Genomic DNA, 19952 nt, shown 5'->3' with positions numbered 1-19952 from the left:
TGACTCCAGCCAGCTTCAAGCTGGCAGAGTCCTTTTCAGAAAGAGTCCTAAAGAGGGGAGTGTCCCTTTATTGCCAAGACTTTTCTGTTCTTCCCCTGACAAGTGACTGGCCCCACTCCCAGCTGCCAACCTTGCCCGTTCCCATTCTGGTGACAGGGTAGGAACCATCGGAGAGGGAGAGAAGGTGCGTCTGAGGCAGTGAGCTCACAGCAGCTGTTGTGTTTTCCTAATCAGATCCTTCTCGGCTCTGAAGTTGAAGGTGGAGAACATTTGGGGGCATCGGCAGCACGCTCACCTCCCAAGACGTGGGTCCCTTGCGCTCTGGAGAGAATGCCCAGTGGCTCCCAGCTCCTGGCCGGGCTGGGAGGAGGGGGCACACGTCCTCTCCCCTGCCAAGTTCTCGGAGGGAGCACTGTAGACCCTGGGATTCAGGCCCTTGTTCATTGGGACCGTTTTTGCATCAAGATCTGTGCCTTCAGGGGGCTTTTGCCTGTTACTTGTATATGGGTGTTAGTATGTACTGCTGCTACCTGGCTAGGGAATTTGGCAATTGCTGTATTTTTTTTTATGATTAGTAAGGCAAAAGTCAAACGTACTCCACCCTTTCATTTCTGGAGCGCTAGCTCTGGACTGCTGCAGCACGAGGCGCCTGCTTGTCCTCGGGTCTGCTCTGTGCAGTGGCTGAGTCTGGAATTTCACTCTCCCTTCCTTTCCTCGTCGAAAGCCAACTCATGGACCATGGCCAAATGACCAAATAATGTACCTTCAGAGCGTGAAGCCCAGCACCCGCTTTCTTCTGGCAGATCAGTGTAGCTCCATTTTGAAGGGGATGCTATGTAAAATATATCATTTTCATCTTAAAATCACTTTCAGGTATAAGTATGTTATGTAACAGCAAGTAAGAGCCTGGTTTTAAAAATAAATCTTTTCAAAATGCAGCAAATTGAGTTGTCAAATTCTCGTGCCTTTTCGTTAACATATCACTACTGCCATTTCTGGAACTCTCTGGCTCTGACTCTCTCTCATAGCTCCCAAACTCTTCAAGTTTGGGCAAAACATTGGAACATGTTGCCTTTATACCCTCAGCCCTTGAATCAAAATGCAGTGCTGGAGAAGAATTCCCTGATGCTTATTAAGTATTCAGCACCATCCCTTGTGCTGTCCCAGGAGTTTATTAGCATTTAAAGCACTGCACTTGAAACGTCTTTACACCCAGTGATCACTAAAGCATATTGAACCGAGGGCCGGGGGACCTCTCAGTGACGCTGGCGTCGAAGAGCAACATTCCCTTCAGAGCTGCAAGGGCTCTGCCCTTCGAGGGCATCAGTCGTCGTGCAAACTTCAGTCCTCGTGTGCAGGGCTGGTCTCCCCTGCGGCCCTCGGCCAGGCCGCAGGTGCCGACCCGCTGCCAAGGACGGCACGTGGGGCCTGTCCGAATCCTGCCGCTGGTTTCAGGACAAGATGATGCTGACCTGGATAAAGCACCACCATACAGCACCACTTGGCTCTGTTTCGCCTCCTTACACCCTAAGCATCCGGAGCGGTGTCTGTGTTACCGGCACAGACGGAGGTCACGTCAGACGCAAAATGAAGAAGCCGGTCATTTCAATACTTTTTATTTGAGTGTGAAACCATTCATATCTTGCACAACTGTACAGATAAAACTATTTCCATTTTAGCCGTAGACATGATTATCACACTGAGTGGGTGTGATCAAAGATTTTATTTACAGAACAATTGCTAAAACATCCGATGTCATATCTCTATTTATTTCTTACCCATAGGGTAATAGGTCCACCATAATTGCTTGGTGCTTTTTATAATACAGAAAGAAAACCTATGTTAAGCTCTAACAAACCTCACAAATTGCTACAAATCTGACAGAAAAATGCCTAAGAAAAAATTTTCCAAAAGTACAATACATTTTTATTTCCACACATACACAGTATAGTATAGGCTCAAAGGCACAGCTTTGAAATTTTTTTTTTTCTATCAAAGTGTCGGAAATTATTATAGTCTTATGAAGGAACTGTGAAAGTCGTTTTCACACTTTGAAGCTTGGTCCATCCAGTTTCACAACGTTAACACAGCACAGTGTGGTACTCAATGCTGCATGTCTACATTCTCACAGAACTTGAAAGAACCCCTCCCCTGCCTTCTGCTGACACTAGCCATTGTGCAAACTTAGGACAAATACTTGTGTGTAGAAGAGCTGGTCCCCTACAAACTTCAACCAACTTAAGGCATACAGAACAGGCCTCTTTTTTTCCCTCCAGACAGTGCTTACATTCCAAAACAGGTCAGGCACTGTGACGGACAGGAGCGTAACGGGGAACCTCGCGTTTCCAGACACCTCCATTCAGCCCCGGTGCCCCGCGAAGCGCCACCAGGAAGAGGGGGCGTGCAGAACACAGCCGAGGGCTGTTCGTGGTACAGGAAGGTGACAGATGCAAGGTGCATGCTCTTGGTCAATTATGTGCCCGTCCAAGAACACAAACCCGATTCTGCCTCCAGTATCCATCCTTAAAGACTAAAGAGCTTTTGTCAACAGGAAAATAAGTAACTTACAGGGGGCGGTCGCCAACACAAAGCAAGGTCATGGAACAAAGGGAAAAGGCACGGACTGGCCTGCCCGGGATAGTGCTCTGTAGGAAGTCAAGTCTGGCTTGGCTGCGGGACCCCCATCTCGCTGACGCTGAGTGAGTCCTGTTTCTGAACTAAAGTTTGTTCATGCCACACTGAATCCCAGCCTCTCGTTCACGAGGAAAATGGACGCCTAGGAATGGTTCACACGTTACAATGTATAGAGATAAGATCTTCGAGGGGAGATGGGTTTATTATTATTATTATTAATACTTATTAATATTAAATACGGATTCCTATGAGAGCAGTCACTTAGCCCATCCTGTGGAAGCCTCTCCGTTGATGTACGCAAAGCCAGGAAAGTGTTGCATGTGCTCATACTCGGAATTCCTGCGCGTGGTCAGGGGTGTGTACATGTCACTAGAGTTTCCATACCTCGTGGAGTGCACGGACGGGCTTGTGTAGCACGTGTTGGCTGTGGGTACCTCTGGCCATCGGGGGGTGACGGGGGTAGGATGCAGCCTGGGAGTACTGCTCATCAAACAGGGTTCCATCCGGGAAGTGGGGCTATTAAAAGGGTACTTGTTGAGGGGAAAGAAATTCCACAAAGTTAAAATTAGCTTGAAGTTACACATACGCAATATCAGTCACGTTCACGGTTTGTCTCAAGTTGAAATTCTTAAGAGGCTATTAGTGAAACTCGATGGGAGGGAAGTCAGTGAACTTCTGAGAGGCTGAACCTGGTCTACGGAATATCTATCCAACAGGAGAAACACCAGGGGCTTCTGAGCCCAAGTCCGGCTGGTGTGCACTCAGCTGGTAACACGGACTCTGTGCCTTAATCCAGAATGTCCTGGGAAGTCGAACCCCAAAGGAGGAATGGCTCTACTGGGCATCCAGGAGTGCCACAGGAGAGAGTGTGTGCATGAGAGAGAGAGAAGGAGAAAGAGAGAGCTGGCGAGAACATGAGAACATGCCAGGTAGGTATGGATGGATGGTTGTTTCCTCGTTAGTTATGGTGATGTGATAGGTCCTACTCCATCAACCCAAGAGAACAATACTGCCAATTAAAACACAATGATGTCATTAAAAATAGCATTTACAGTGGAATGCAATTATGAACTGCAGCCTAAAAGCAGGCTTTTGAAGAAGAAGCAAGTGAACAACTTCAAAAGGTTATGCTATTCTTTGAGGAACATCTATCGTTTTGGTTCATATTCACAGGAGTCTTGGAAGATACTTAAGCAGGAAATGGCAAATTACTGGGCTTGGGGCTTGTGGATGTGGAAGGAGTCAAGATAAGCCCACTGAGAGAGGAGGGGAGGTGTGCTTTTGTGCAGGTCAGGGAAGCAGGTGTTGCTAGCTCCAAGAGGGGAAGAAGTTCTAGAAAGAATTAGAGATAAGAGAAGTGAAGGCTTCTTTGCATTTTTTTTTTCAGTTCCCAAGACAGCTATGCAAATAAGACCTTCAGTATGATTAGAGGGGAGAGAGGGGAGACAGGGGAGGAGCTCGGAGCTTGCTGGCCCGTCCACACACAAAGATTTCCTTGCTGTGCTAAGGGCCACCCCACCAAGGACAGGAGCCAGGCACCGAGGATGGTGAGGACCGCGGGTAGGGGAGAGAGAGAGTGTGTGTGAATGTGCGAATTCTTCTGCTCCCCATCTGTCTTCCCTGACAGTTGGAGAGTGGAGTCCCGAGGGATTAGGTGGGAGGCTGCCTCCTGTGAGGGAGACAGACAGGCTGAAGCCCAGACAGCCGGAGAAGAGGTTATGACAACAATGGCTGCTGCTCGCAGCCGAGGGAGCCAAAGGAAACGGTTCTGCCTCCTTTGAGTGGGAGCCCGAGGGAAGCGGGGGGAGGCTGTTCGACCCGATCCATGGGAAGAACACCAGCGATTCACGGGTCGGGAAGGGCCGATCCAGCTCCTAGTAGAGGGGGCCTGTCCTACTGAGGACAGCGTGCCCTGCGTAGCAAAGTGCAGCCACTCTGCAGTCAAAGAATAGGTAGGAAAGAGGGAGGAGGGTGTAGGTGGTGTCTGGGAACTTACGGGAGAAGGCACCCAGGGCTGTTGCCAGGGTGACTACTGACAGCACACCAAGGCTTGCATAATCCCCAATCAGATCAGAAACACTGAGCACACCCAGGTACCCGCTGGGCGAAGCCACGGGACGCTGCCGGCGTGGCAGCCACGTTGGACCCGGGCCTGAGCCAGTGCTAGCCAGCCTGGGACCCTCCCTGCATCCCAGAGGGGCCGCGGTGAGACTGGGCCCTGCTCAAGAAAGCAAGGTCCCAGGTATGAAACACCTGATGTGGAGGAATATTACAAAACAGTCTTTTAATTTTCTCAGAAAGTGGCTTCCCCCTCTTGATATTCTCTCTCAAGTTAGCCCCTGGACGCACCTCACCTCACCTCACCTCGAGGTGCTCTCCCCAGCGCCCCCCTCTGGCCCGGCGCCACGCCAAGTTGGTTCCATCTCGGGGAATTTTGCCCTGTCGTTTCCTCCGCCCGGGATACTGCTTTACCACCCTACCTGCCACCCCCAGGCCCCTTGCGGGCCGGCCTGTTTATCACTCTTCAGATCTTAGCTCAAATGCCACCTCCTCAGGGAGGCATTCTTGGACATCCCGTCTCAAGAAGCTCCATGCTCCACCCTCTGCTGCTCGGGTCGGAATGCTACCCTTCTTCTTGGAAACCGTCTCTTTCGTAAGCTCCTGGTTGGGCATTCTCATGTTCGCCACCATATTCCCAAAGTCACACTGCAAGCTGGTGGCAGAGCTGGCGTGGAAACCCAGCCCTGGCGTGGCGCGTTTCCCCACTGCGGTCCGCCTGGTCCGCCTCGGGGTCGCACGGGAGGGGGAGCCTCTCTGTCACCTTTCCCTTCAGCTCCCTCCTCCCCTACCACCATAGGCCTTTTTTTTTTTTAATCCTCACCTAAGGACATGGTTCATTATTCTTATTCTTATTTTCTTTTTGAGAGAGAGAGAAAGATCAGCTGTCTCCTGCACACGCCCTGACTGAGGATCGACCGCAGCCTGGGTATACATGGCCTGACTGGGAATCGAACCCGCAGACTTTTGGCATAGGGAACGACACTCCAACCAGCTAAGCCACCCGCCCAGGGCCACAGGGTCCTTACAATTCTGACCAGGCCCCAACTTGCTGCTTCCGTCAGCCCTCCCTGGCTTGGCTGGTGTAGGTGAAACGTCACTGTCCGGAGTTGCAACCTCCTACCCTCAGAGCCCAAGAGAGTATGGCTTTTGTGCCTAAACGAGGACCCTGGACGCAGCTGTGCCCAGGGGTTGGGTCACAGACTCAAAAGAGTAATTGCCTGGAAATGAGACTGGCTCAAAATATCTCTAATGTGACAATAAAATTCTGTTACCACAGAAGCCGGCACGGAAAATTCTGTCCCGTTAGGTCAGCTAATTGCAAATGAGTCAGTGACTCGCTTTCCCCGTGGTGAAGAGCCCATTGAGAGCGGACAGGCCCGAGTGCCCGCTGCCTCGCCTCCAATGAGGCTTCTGTTCAGCCTGCGGGGAGCAGCAGGCCGGCCTGCGGCGCCCGCCTCACCTTTCACACTCCACATCCGGTTTCACGCGGGATCCTTCGGCCCGCCGGGCACAAACCCTGGGGTCCCCGGAGCTCTGCCCCGAATAAAGGCACTTTTTGTTGAGGGCCCATAACAGGAAGCTCCTATTTTCTGGGTCAGATTGCACGCTATTGCTATTGATGTTGAAAGGGAGCCGAGTCTCCAACCAGGTCCTACCCCGTGACAGAGGTGAGGGAGGTGTGGTTGCAGGCACGTGTGCGTGTGTGCACGCGAGTGTGTACATAAGTTGTGGAAGGCTCGGGCCCAGGGCTGAGGCCGAGGTCCATCCCAGCTGTGACTGACTCTGGGCCTCCCCGCAACCATGTGAGGCCGTTCTATTTTGAGAAACGACTCCCCACACCAAGGGCTGACTTTCCTGCACTCGGAGAGGGAAGAATGAGCCCTTTATCCCTGACCCTTGCCAACTGGGCTGCTGCTTCAGCAAGGGGTGAAAGGTGGCCTAGTCCGGAGCACAAACTGTTTTCCTATGAAAGGCGGCTCTCACCGCACTGAGGTTCTGCCCGAGGCCCTCCCCCCCACCCCCCCGCAGGCTTCCTCCGAGCCCTGCTGGAGGAGGGTGCAGCTCCCCCCACTGAACCTTCGAGCTTTGAGGGTCAGGATTAACGGGGGGGTCCTACATGTGAAACACTTAGAACACCCATGAAGTGAGTTTTCAGAACGTGTTAGCTATGATGAATCGTCTTCCTCGAATCATAACACCATGGTCCATTAATGAAAGGAGAGCCTGCATGACTGACCATCTGGTCCTACCTGCCCTCATTTTTAGACGAGGGAATTGAGGTCACCAGAGGGGAAATGACCTGCCGGAGGTCACACGGCAACTTAGTGCCAGAGTTAGAATGACGGAAGTGCCAGAGCATCCACTCATTTCATTCATTCATTGCATTGACAGGTATATGCTGAGTACCCACTAAGGGGCAAGGCCGTGCTGGGGTCTGGGGATATAATGGCCAGAATAAAAGGACCTGGCCTGGCCCCTGCCCTCACAGAGTTGGTATGGTTCGGGAGGCAGATGTTAATTCATAATTCCACAAAATAAAACTGTGGTGTTACAAAGGAAAACAATAATACACACAAATAGAGCTCACCACGAACCAGGCCCCTGTTCTAACCTCTGTGAACTCACGCCTCACAACACCCCTGTGAAACAGGTCCCACAATGATCCCCAGTTTTCACACGAGGACATGGCGGCACTGCGCTAGTCAGAGGCAGAGCAGTGATTTGAACCCACGATGCCTGGCTCCGGCGTCGGAGATCCTGCACCACTAGGGCTAACTGATTTCTCTTCCCTTCGGCCCAGGATGCAATCCCAGAGCAGAGCCCCCTAAGCAAACTCGGAGACGGCGGACCCACTGGCCCCGAGCCGATCTGGGTTGAGACAGAGGTGCTATGGGAGCTGAGTGACTGGCGGGTAGGCAAGGCGGGGCCTTGGCCATCCAGAGGAGAAATGAGGAACAGCGCCCCAGTCCCCTCTATGTACACTTCCAGTCTCACGGCTTCTGGTTGATCAAATGGCTTTTGAGCTCAGGTTTACATTCCCAGCTTCCACTCACGGCTGCGGAAAGGGTGCGCGTTCCATGAACACGTGTTGAATGAGGCTCGGAGACCTATTTGGTAGCTGTGTACTGGGTCTGGCTTGTTTTCTCTTTGGGGTCAGGCATGAGAAGGGGAACCTGGGAAGGTGCAGCTGACAAGATCCCTTGTTCACTTGCTCTGATGTGACCAGGGGCAGCAGCAGCATTGCAACAAGCGTGTTTGTCTGAAATAATGTAAACCGTACGCTGTGAAGCCTCATTCACCTGGACTTGCTCATTCAGAAATTATAAGAATTCAAGCAGGGCTGGAGGTTTACCTTCGTATCACCCAGAAAGAAAGCACGTGTTGTGCCAATCAGCAGTATAAGCAAAGGCACCCATATACTCTATCTCAGAAGACAAATGACTGCCGATTACTCTGACTGTGGAAGGGCTGGGATGCATACCACGCTTGCACCTCACAGGTGTGTTGCATCAGTCCTGTAAGGCAAACCTGGCGGCTATGTATTGGGTTGGCCAAAAAATCCGTTACGTTGTTTTCCGTAGCTCTAGGCGTAGCTCTAGTGGCTCTAGGAGTGCTTAGTTGTCTTTAACTTTATTTGAAGCAATTTTGTTAGATTGTATTGTGACAACTGTCATATCAGCGTGCATTAAAAGAAAACATCAAAATTGGTGAATCTTTGTGCAGGCATTTTAATAGTAAAGATGGAGTAGGCAACATTTTCAGTGTATTATGCCTTATTATTTCAAGAAAGGTAAAAATGCTACTGAAACACAAAAAAAGACGTGGGCAGCATGTGGAGAAGGTGCTGTGACTGATCAAACGTGTCAAAGGTGGTTTGTGAGGTTTCTTGGCGCTATTGACATTTTGGCCAAATACCTCTTTGCCACGGGGCTGCCTTGTGCATTGGAAGATGTTCAGCAGCGCCCCTGGCCTCTACCCACAGAAGCCAATAGCGGGAGGTAGCCAACACACTCAAAACATCCAAATCAATAAAGTTATCGGTGCAAATGAAACCTGTGTCTTTTATTTTACAGAAAAAAAACACCATACGGACTTTTTGGCCAAGCCAACAAGTTAGTTTGAGCGGATGACCAATGGCATTTCTAGCCATATTCCACAACTGCAACTTTTCTTCAACTCAGACCGCTGTGCCAGTGAATCTGATATAATGAAGCGTGATAGGCAGTACTCAGGACTAGAACAGTTTGCCCCCTGCTCTGGAAAGCTAACACTAGTTACCCCTGCCCCGGATTTTCCCCTAGATGCTCCACCTTAAGCCAGAGCACCGGGAGAGGAAAGAAGGAAGGTCATCCTGGCTGTGTGAGTCTTCTCTCCGGAAACTTGAAACTCACTGAGAATAGCTGCAGTAACCGCCTGGATTTCCCTCCCACCTTCCAAAACACACGCCGGTGCAGTGTTCAGTGCTGGGGGCTTGGGGCAGAGAGCGGGGGCTCTTGCACTTGGGGCTGCCTGCCACTTACTGGATGCCTGACCCAGGGGCCGGTTACCTTCTGAGGCCCTTTTCCTCAGCTTGAAAAACTAGTAGAAAATGCCTTGCTTTGAGAACTAAGCATCCTTGAAAGTGCCTAACATGGTGCTTGACGCATAAATGTTAATGAGAAACAGAAGATTCTGTGTCTTAAACAGTGCCTTCTCCAGAAGCACTGACCTCACTCATCAACCTGGTAGAGATGTGATAAAATTAACTTCTCCCCACCCTGCTTTCTAAATGGAGACTGTGGAGTACAGAGTGTGAGTGTGCGTGTGTGTGTGTGTGGTGGGGTCAGAGGTTGTCCGAGCCTTTGTCTGAGGGCCACAGGGCACGGTGGGGAAGAGGCTGGCCAGGGACCTGTCACCTCACAAGAAGACGTCGTCTGGATTCAAAGGGCTCCTCCCTGGGCTTTCATTTGGTTCTCGGCCCTTCTGTCTATTAAGCCCACTCTCAAATGGGGGCATTCCAATCGCAGACTCCGGTGGTTTCTACAGCAGATGCTGCAGATCACCAGGGACCACGTGGCCTTTGGGGAGACCCTGGATTTTGTTATACAGCAATGGCTTTAAAAATATTACCCCCAGATAACCAGCTGCAGAAATTTCATGAGGAGGTTAGGAGGAAGTGAAGGAAGGGGGCAGATAATGTCAGGCACTGGGGCTTGGAGTGTTAGCTTCATCTCCTTAGTCTCGTGTCTCTCCCTGGAGCGTCAGCTCCCCCACAGCAGGCACATTGCTGTCTCATTCTCCACTGTATTCTCAGGGGCTACAGCAGTGGCTGCTACACAGCAGGCGCCTGACAGTGGTTTGAGGAGTAAATGAATGAATGAATGAATGAATGAGCTGTCGATGCTGTGTTAAGGGTGACCAAGTCCATAGCAGCAGCAGCTCTAAGTCACTTGGCGGGTCACAGAGAGGAGCACAGACCCTTCTCCCAAGAGAAGCAGTATCTAAGGAGGTGGCATCTCTGTGTGACGCAGTTGGAGATCTATAATGAATGCCCCAGGGGGTGCTTTAGTGGAATTAACTTCTTGGCTTGTCTGGGGATTATGCTAGGGCTCCCCCCGGTACTGCAGATGGAAATCAAAACAGAGCCCTGTTTGCCCCAAGTGCCGAGTATCGTGGATACATTCTCCTCGGTGCCCTCCCTCCGAGGCCAGTCTGTGTGCTGACAGCTGATGTAATTGCGGCCTCTGCCCTAGCTCACGTCCTGCCCTCTCTCTCCCTTCTCGACTCCTGCAGGCGCTGGGGAGCAGAGCTCCCTGCCTCTACCAGTGCCCTTTCTGGTTCATGCTTCCGGTGCTGCCAGGGCTCTCTTTCTTAAGGGTAGCTCTCATCTTGCCACTCCCAGGCTCACAAACCCCCCGCCGCTCCCACACCTGCAGAACCAGGTGGGCGTCCTTGGCGCACCACACTGTTGCTCATGCTGACCCCACCTCCTGTTTGCTCATCTGCTCCATAAGTGCTCTGACAATGCCCATGTACAAGGGGCAACAGAGGGCGGTGCTTAAAAGCCTGGAGAGCTAGTCCCCACTGTCTGGGTTCAAATCCTTGGGCAAGTGACTCTCCCTTTCTTTTCTGCAAGGGTTGCCGTGGTGAGGTGTAAAGTACTCAGCACACGACACACTGTTCTTTCTGGTGTTCTTGTCCTATGACCTGGGGGTGCTAGACTTAACTTGGCCTTCAATGAGCTCTGGGGTCTCCCGTGGGAGTCAGGAAAGTCAGCGATGGTAGCAGGGTGAGGAGTGTTACCAGTGGAGGAAAGCCAGGGTGCTCTGCGGGGACAAGGGGTGGGGCCTCACAAAGTCCTGGACGAAGGAAGGAGGCAGGGTCAGGAAGCGCCACAAAGACCATGAGATGCTTGGCCTGAACCGCAAACAGAAGGGGCTGGGAGAGAGAATCCAAGCCAGAGGAAACCATCTATCTCGGCGAAGACCTGGCGGACTACACGTGGGTTGGCGTAGCTGAAGCAAAGATTTGGGAATGAGAGGGGGCTGTCATTTGTAGGCCAGAAAGACAAGCAGAGGCCAGATGATAGTGAGTCTAGAGAGACACGCTAAGAAATTGAACTTGACTCTGAAAACGATGACATGCAAAAAAGAGTATTATGACCAGCTGGGTTTTCCCCAAAAGCAAGCGTCCTTTAGCTGCAGTGTAGGGGAGAGAACGGAAGTGAGACAAGTTCAGCGATGTGCAGACCCGTGGGAAGGCTTCCGCCGTCATTTAGGTTAGATGAAGACCTGAGCTGAGGCAAGGACAGTAGGGTTGCAGAGACACTGCGGATGCAGAATTGAATGGAATTGTGACCAGCTGTGTCTGGGGCCAGTGCACCGCCCAGTGTCTAAGACAGCTCGAGTGTCCAACACTGGTACCACAGGTGCAACCACCGTTTCCATTCACCCAGGCCACAGAGGATCGGTGCGGTTCGTTAGACAGTGAGGGGCCCAAGGACATGCGTGGCCTGAGGACAATAAAAGGTCCACTTCAGGAGGACTCTTCGGGTAAGAGTGGGTGTGTGGGCTGGACTGAGGAGGACACACATGGGAGACGGAGATGCCATGTGGAATGATGCCGAGACAACAGTCCTGGCAGGACTCAGGGGAAGGTCCGCACCAACGAGACTAGTGATGGGAAAGGGGACCGAAGGCCCAGTCTGCGGGGGCTGCCTGAAAAAGGGCAACAGACATCACGGCCGATTGGATCCTGGGACCAGAGAGGTCAAAGAGAGGGCGGATCTGCAGACAACTGTTTCGCACCCACGTGCGGGGAAGTGGAGCATGAATGTGGTTGACACCCATTGCGGGCAGCCATGAAGCGCCAAAGTGACAATGGGGAGAAGACCATCCTCTCCCTGGTGACACGCAGGCTGCATGTGCAGTATACAGAAGGTGCTTAGTAACTGTGTTGCATCGACTAGACCTGGCCTGGGCAAGCAAGCAGGTCCATCAACTCACCTGTGCAGAGCTCCTGTGGTACGGGGCGTAGTGGAGCGGCCCAGAGAGCGCTGCCTCGTGAGGAAGGGCCGGGTACTGGCTCTGCATCGGCGGAGGATGCTGGTTGCCATAGCTCCCATAGTTATAGCTTCCCGTGTAGCTGAAACACGTTAAGCGCATTGAATATTATGAGTAATAGCAGGGAGAACAAATCAGTTTGACATCTTCAAAAAAAATCAACCTCATTTGCTTTTTGTCCTTTTTTTCTCCTGTTATTTTTTTCCCTTTCCCCCCCTGAGTCTTACCATCTCCACTCTGTGGCTTTGCTGTGGTAAGTGTCAACTCCCAGGCTGACTTCCCCCTCCCCTCGGCACATCTCCCTTACCGCCCAGCCAGCGCTCAGGGGACAGAAGCTGGCTCTGAGCGGAACACAATTAGTGATGGAAGCCTCTTCTCTTGTTGTGTTAAAATGTCTATATTATAGCCTGAAGTCAAATAGGAAAACAAAGAAGTTACTTCGGGATCTATGGTTTTGTCTCGTTCAGGCCTCGGCTTCCCCATCATGGGGAAGCCTTCTGTGAGCTCTCTCCTGGAACCAGACGCCTCAGCTCGGTCACCAAGGTGTCAGCGAGCCTGGCTCCAAGCCTGGCTCCACCCCTTTCACGCTGTGGGGCCTTGGGCTGCTCGTTTCTGCTGTCTGTAAACGTGCTGCACGTGCTTATTCGGAGGGTCACGTGGGTGAAGACACGCTATAAAAAAGGAAGTTCTGTGGACACACGGGGTCTGCTCGTCGCTGTTCTTAACTTTACAGCAAAGGTGCTGGCATATGACCACATGGGTGTTTATTCTGCCATTCCTGCAGAATCGAAAAGTGCTCTGAAATAATTTTCAACATCTATTCTAAACGTGTGGGGAAATACTCTAAGAGCCCCTTGCAAAAATAATGGGTGCACTGCTGAGGTACCTAGACCAATGGAGATAACTCAGGCCCGCACCCACCCTCAGGGCCACCGTGAGGAAGGGACCTAGGAGCTCCTCCTCCTCCGGCTACTCCTCCCCGTCCCGGGTGCCCCACGGCTGGCGTGTGGGGACCTGGCTTGTGAGGCTCACTTGCACCCACACAGCAGAGTCTCAGCTTCTTGAGATGAAGGGCCCTTTTTAACATCATAAGCGTTTTTCAGATCACTGCACATTAGACATCGTAAGATCTGTATCTTTTGATAAAGACAATGCATACTGGCAAAAAGCTACTGTGATTCAGGTAACACTTTTAAGTGATGTGTAGTTCATTCATCACGGCAACATCACTGTATAATATAGGCAAAATGAAGGATCTATTTATTCAGGGTCCAAAGCGCCATTGGAACCCACAGGTTCCAATGACCCCCATTCAAAATTAACGCCCTCCAGGGTCCTGCAGCTCTCAAGTGGGGAAGCCCTCCTCTAAGCAGCCGTAAAAGACTGGGACCTACCGCGAAGCTGTGTACGGCTACCAAGTGCAAAGGAGCCACCGAGGGGAAAAGCTGAATGGATGTTTTCAGCTGAGACTTTAGAGGAGTGAAGAGGGAAAAACACAGGCTTTGGAGGCAGGCAGATGCTCAGTCTGGACCCCATGTTTACCAGCTGCGGGACTTAGAGGAGCTGAGCTTCATCAAGCACGTCTCTCAGTTTCCTCACCTATAAAGTGGGGTCACTGACACCCGCCCTGCCCAGCCGCAGCGGGGGCTGTGCAAGACAGTTCCACCCGGTGTGGCGCTGTGCACACTGCGAGAACTCAACAGACGCTGGTGCTCCTCCCGTCCTTTGAGAAAACAGCCGCCAACTAAGCTCTGCTCTTTCAAATCACGTTGAAAAGCAAGTCACCTACCCGTGCTCCTCTCTGTGAGGATAAACTGGTATCCTGTGTGTGACCGAGGAAGAAGGCACATGAGTGCTCCTCATACAGGGGAGCTGCTGGGAGTTTTCAGCGGGGGACCCCGCCGCCGTAGTCACTGTGTACGTTAGGGACCACGTGTATGACTGCATCGCTCCTACGGAGAAAAATCAAGATGCGTCAGTCCCTAGTACAGCTCTTGTGCCTCCAGCTCTTCCTTAGAACACTTCAGTGGCTTCCCATTGCTCTTAAGCTGAAAGCTTTGCAAAGTCTTTACAAAGCATGGGCCTCTGGCCCTGCTGACCTCACCAGAAGCATCCTCTACATCCAGCCACAGTATCTTTCTTTCCAAAGTACCACGATTCCCAGCACCACAGGGCCTTTGCACATGTTGTTTCTGCGGCCTGGAGCCCTCGCACTTCCCTTGGTACCCATGCATTCTTCATATGTCAGTTTAGAGAAGCTATCTCCTAGCCCCAGACGGGATCCGATCCCACACTGCCTACCACAGTCGTCATCCTAGTCACAGTTGATGGTGCCTACCACAATTTTTCATCTTAATCAGTTCATGAGTGTGATTTGATTAATGCCTACCCCCACCCCCGATGGACTTCGAACTCCATGAGGGTAGGGACATTGTCTATTTTGCCTACCATTGGATCTTATCTATTTTGCCCCCAGTGTTTAGCACAGAGCCTGGAGGCCAAAAGACTTCCGATAAAGTTTTTAAAAGGAAGAAATGGAATGGATTGGAATGGGAAGGGAAAGGGAGGGGAGGGGAGAGAAGGGGAGGGGAGGGGAGGGGAGGACTGAGAAGGAAAGAAAGCTTGGGCAATGTAGCCCAGACAAGCCTAGAAAAAGAACTTCACACTCAACAGGTGTTAAGGATCCAACAAATTGCCTTAAACAAACATAAGGAGATTATTGGGCTCTGCTTGTCCAGGTCTTTTTGAAGATTATACGACAGTGACCTTAACTGTGACCTATTCCATACATATTATTAATGCCACTAATTTACTTTTTAATTGGATGCCTTGGAGGTGCTGGGACTGAGAAAAGAAACTGACAAAATCAAAAACACTCAAGATGCTTAAGAATTTTATGAGATGGTTAGAATGAAAAATGGCAATTTAAGAAATCACTAATAATAAATAAGCTTATGTTGTTCAATAAACTCATAACTTGACAATAAACTCATTAACTTAATTTCTGATAAATTCTAGAATGTTGACATAGTGGAAATAATCAAACCTATTTTAGAAAGTAGAGGGAATAGGGACTCAACTGCCCCCTTGTAGGCAAATGAAAACTTAAAGAATTGGTTAAGGGAGGCCTGTTTTAAGAAGAGAAAACTTGGTTCTCCAACCCTGTATATTCTGCAGCAGATCATTTCTATCTTAAAATTCCTTTGGAAAGATAAAGAAAAGGTTTTCATTTTTAAAACCCAGTCCATTCCATCCCAGACACTTGCACACAGCACGTGAGAGCAGCGGCGTTGGCCCAGAGCAAGAGGAGGGGGCAGCCAGTGGGCCTGCCCCGTGCCGGCTGCGTGACAGAGACCCAGTAAGGAATACCAGTAGAACATTGTAGAGGTAGCATCCTACTTAAATACATGCGTTTATTCTGAAAAGAACTCCCTATTGAGCCCTCGCACAGATTGGAGAATCTGTTTGAATGCCTTTTTTTGTGAACTGACACAAATGCAGCCGCAGAGCATGACAGGAGACGCCACAGACCGAGCATCTCATACGGGCCAGGCGCTGCGCCGAGTGCACGACAGACACTCCCGGTGGGAATGCCATCCCCGGGCAGTGGGAGAAGGAATGAAAACAAAACCGGAGCAAAACGTGCAGGCAGGAATGCGCGGAAGGTCCATACTCTAAAGGTCCAGATTCTCTCCAGGCGAGCCTTGTACGCGGCTCAGAGTTTTCCAGGAGCCAGCGCTGAAAGGGAAGCCTGACCAGTTAGGGGCCGCGGGGTGGGAAACAAATCGCCCCGGAGCCTGCTGCCCTTGGCATTCAGGACAAACGGGAATTTCCTTCAGACGCTCTCATTAAGGGGCAGCTTTGAACTGTTCGACAGGGTCCTTGACACCACCCTGACCATGGGCTCTATGTCTGGTCCTTAGGACTGTCACTATGTTGACACTAATTTCGGGCTACTGGTGTCGCGGGAAAGTCCAGTCCGGGGAAACACAGCGTGCCAAACAACCTGCCCGAGGTCCCAGAGTGAGGGGGTGGCCCGGTGGGGCTCTGAGCCCTGGTCCGCCACACTGTCCCCACTTACACTCTACCATAGCGTCTCCTCACTCTGGGTCCTAGTGCTGCCGCGGGCTGCAGGCAAGATCCGGGGCAAGCCGCTTAAGCTTTATGAGCCTTTCTCTCCTCATCTCTGAAACAGGGACAATAATATCTACCTTGAAGGACTAGTGTGAGAATTCACTGAGATAACATGTATCAAAGAGATCTATAGCTTTCAATGATAGTCAAGCACTCTTCATCACGAATTCGGGCATTCTTCTATCATCCTCGCTTAAAGTAGAAACTTCCAGATTTCCCCTTTCGGATTCCAAGGAAGAAAGACAAGTTTCCTGAGTCAGATTCTGTCACCAAGGACGAAATATTTGAGTAGCAATGGTGATTGAGCTACCGACAGCAAAGTTCTACACAGGTTTTTCTGTACAGTGACTGGTGCTTATCCACCAGCATGGCTAAATGGCCCCCTTCCTAGCTTGCACATTTACCCCATGTCCCTCCCCACCCCGCATTCTCTGTAACAACTGCAAGAAGACTGGGAGGACACCCCCCTCCCCAAGGATCACATCCCAGGTGACTGGATTTTATGTGATGGCCCTCCTCCGTATTTTGCGCTGCATGTGAAGTTACTGTTACAATTCGGAAAATAGCCTTTTTATTAAACCAGGTTATCTCTAGGTGGTAGAATGGAGGATGGTTTAAAACTTTCCCTTCTTTTTTGCTTATCTGTATTTTTCTACAACGAAGGGGTCTTGCCTCTGTGAAGAGAAAAACATTAAACTATATTAAGCAAAAGTGGAAGGGTGTGGGAAGAACAATGAACCAGTCACCGCCGGCAAGTAATTAACCCTCGAAGCCCCCAGAACCTCGGGAGAGCACAGGGAGGTCAGTGGGGACTGAAAAGGGGGCCGCTAAGGAAGCCAAGGGTTTTCTCTGCCCTGCACGGCGCCCCCTCCCTCCCCAAGCAGCAGGACGATGCAGTAATAACAGCCATCACCCGAGAGGATGCAGAAGTTACTTCTGCGTGAGCTCCTTATCCATCCCTGTATCCCCAACAGAGGGGGCTGGCAAATAGTAGGTGTTCAGTAAATTTCTGTGCCATTGAATTTGTTGTGGAAGGAGCGAATGCTGCTAGAAACAGACGTTATCCAACAAAAAGCCAGTGGCACTCCTGGAAAAATGGGCTCCTGTGGCCTGGGAAACAAAACCCCTAAATGGCCGTGTGCCAGCAACCTCACAGACGCACTCAGGCAGGCTTAAGCAGATTAACACCTACTGGCTTGGGTGAGAAACCCTTTCCGCAGGGGTGGCGGGGCAGCGGGAGAGAACACCCCTCGCCTTCCCTCTCCGACCAGACCAGCGGGACCTCCAGTGAGAATCGCTGCTGCTTTTTTTTAAGGAAACGAGTGAAAGGAAATCTGGGCAGTTAACAGTTTGTGCTTAATTTTTTGAGACAGCTCTAATTGCTTTTTGTTTGTTGGTAAAACCATAACGGACTTTTCCTATTTGTCTAATTCCCTGACTTTCTCTGATTCTCCCCTCCCCATTCTTCTACCCCCCTAATGGCACCTCTGAGGACAGTGCTGGGCACCCCGATCTTTGTGAACCCAGTAAGGATCCTAGGGGGTCTGGGCACCCTGTAAAGGAGAGTTATTTGTGTTACAGTGTTGAAACTGCCAGAGAGGAACATTTTCTTGTTTCTTTCCTTTACATCCCCAATAAAACATTCTTTTCCCCTTTTCCCAAGGGCTTTTGTTGTTGTTGTTGTTTGTCTGTTTGTTTTCTGGGAAAGGGCTTTAAACATAAGATGGGAAGGGTGCTTGGATTATACTAGGCAGTCAGTAATGACTTGTTAAATAAATGATTGATCGATCGTCCAACATAAACCAGACCTCATGCTAGTACCTTTTTATACAATGGCTCACTGAATCTTCATGATAACCTTTTGAAGTAAGCAGTAGTACCTTCTTTTTTAGGTGAGAAAATTGAGGCCCAAGACTTGGCTCAGGTAAGTGGTAGAGTTGGGATTTGAACCCAGACCTGCCCGGCTCCAAAGCCTTTTCACAGCAACTGCTTCTCACAGTCGAATGTGCGTCTGAGTCACTGGAGGTCTCGTTAAAATGTAGATTCTGACTCAGTGGGTTGGGAGTCCAGCTAGTGAGTCTGCATGTGTAACAAGCCTCTGAATGATGGCGATGCTGTCGGTCGGTGGCGGACACTTGGAGCAGCAAGGCTCCATCCGTGGCCCTCTGCCCCCTGTCACGCAGCCTGCATGTTGAGGGCCATTAAAAATCAGAAGGTGTGAGACTGGGGCATATGTGTGAAAATTTAAACTACTTCCCAGCTCCCTAGCTGTGCCCTTCCTTCAGATCTTGGACGAAACCGTTTGACCTTTTTCCCCACTAGGATTCTATGAGCCATCCAGCTGCTGCTCAGGTTCGGAGCTAACCTAAGCCCGTTGTTAGTATTTTCCCGAGAAATAAGCTCCTTTAAGTTTTATGTCCAGAGTGTGGAGCTGCTCTGCCCTAAAACAGGAGCCGCTAGCCATAGGTGGGTATTTCAGTTTAAAATGAAATGCAATTAACAAGTCAGGGTTTTTTTTCTTTTTTTTTTTTTTTTTTAGCTGTACTAGCCACATTTCAAGTGCTCACTAGCCACGTGTGTGGTTAGTGTCTACTGTTTCAGACGCTCAGACAAATAGTTTCCACCATCCCAGGAAGTGCTCTTTGTGCTGCTTGACTGTCTCTGATACTAAACAAACATTTCATGTAATTTTCAGGACCGAGACATCTATCAGTAAGTCCCATTGCCTATCATCTATCCTCAGGGTAGTTGTGCTTAAGGAGAACACCTGCTGGAGCTAAAAAACTCATCTGTTTGAGTTCAACATTACCAATAGTTCCACGGCCAAAATCTAATCAACAAAAAACTGACCAGGGGCAGCAAAGCAGTCAGTTCCCAGAGAGAGACGTTGATTCAGGGCCCAGACCCCTCCTCCCTTATTTGCACGTAGCAGTCAGTCCGCACGCTGCCAGGCTCCTTGCAGGCTCAGGCCTGCGCACACGCTGTTCCCCGCAGCCCAGCGGGCCCTTCTCCTCCCGCCGCCCGCACATGCCGGACTCCCTGTGAGGCTGCGGGTCTCAGACCGGTGCCACTGCCACCTCACAGAGGCCTTCTCTGACCCCATCTCAGGTGGGGCCCCATGTCATGCCCTTTCCTAGCATACTATTATTTTCATTATGAGCACATGGCATTGTGTATTTACTTGGTGGTCTCCCTTGGTAGTGATCCTCTTCCCCACTAGAATGTAAGTAGCTCGAGAGCAGCAACTATGCCTGTTTTTCTCACTTCTGTACCCCTGGGGCCACCAATTGGACACGGAATACATGGAATGAATGAATGAATGAGCACATCCAGAGGTTCCCGACACCAAGCCAAGACCTTGACGGTGTGAAGTCAAGAGCAAATTAACCATGTGTTTTCAGTCCCAGCTTACATTTCCCGATTTCGTCCCTTTGCAGAAAAGGAAGCAGCAGGATGAGGAGGAGGAGTTGGCTGGCCTCGAGGACTCGGAAGTTCTGTGATGAGTCATCACAGGCTCACAGGCCGGCCCGCAGTGTCTGCCATACCCCAAGTGGTTTAGCTGCTCTCGGAATAACTGAGCTT

General features: G+C 50.7%; 1 protein-coding gene across 2 annotated transcripts in view; it reads right to left on the bottom strand.

Annotated features, from left to right (window-relative positions):
• Positions 1 to 1600: 1600 nt before the first annotated feature.
• Positions 1601 to 19952, bottom strand: part of RFX4 (regulatory factor X4) — a 136376-nt gene continuing 118024 nt past the window's right edge. The window contains exons 16-18 of one of the 2 annotated variants that reach the window (XM_028532325.2): positions 14026 to 14188; positions 12180 to 12318; positions 1601 to 3164 (exon numbers count right to left, since the gene is read on the bottom strand). In XM_028532325.2, coding sequence (XP_028388126.1) covers positions 2892 to 3164; positions 12180 to 12318; positions 14026 to 14188 — 575 coding nt within the window. In that variant the 3' untranslated portion in view covers positions 1601 to 2891. The remainder of the gene's footprint in view (positions 3165 to 12179; positions 12319 to 14025; positions 14189 to 19952) is intronic. The other variant, XM_036019522.1, reaches the window with a different exon arrangement.

This window comes from Phyllostomus discolor, chromosome 2, assembly GCF_004126475.2.
Source record: "Phyllostomus discolor isolate MPI-MPIP mPhyDis1 chromosome 2, mPhyDis1.pri.v3, whole genome shotgun sequence".
Lineage (NCBI taxonomy): Eukaryota > Metazoa > Chordata > Mammalia > Chiroptera > Phyllostomidae > Phyllostomus > Phyllostomus discolor.
The sequence above is the reverse complement of the archived record's forward strand: the minus strand, read 5'-3'. Positions and strand labels throughout refer to the sequence as shown.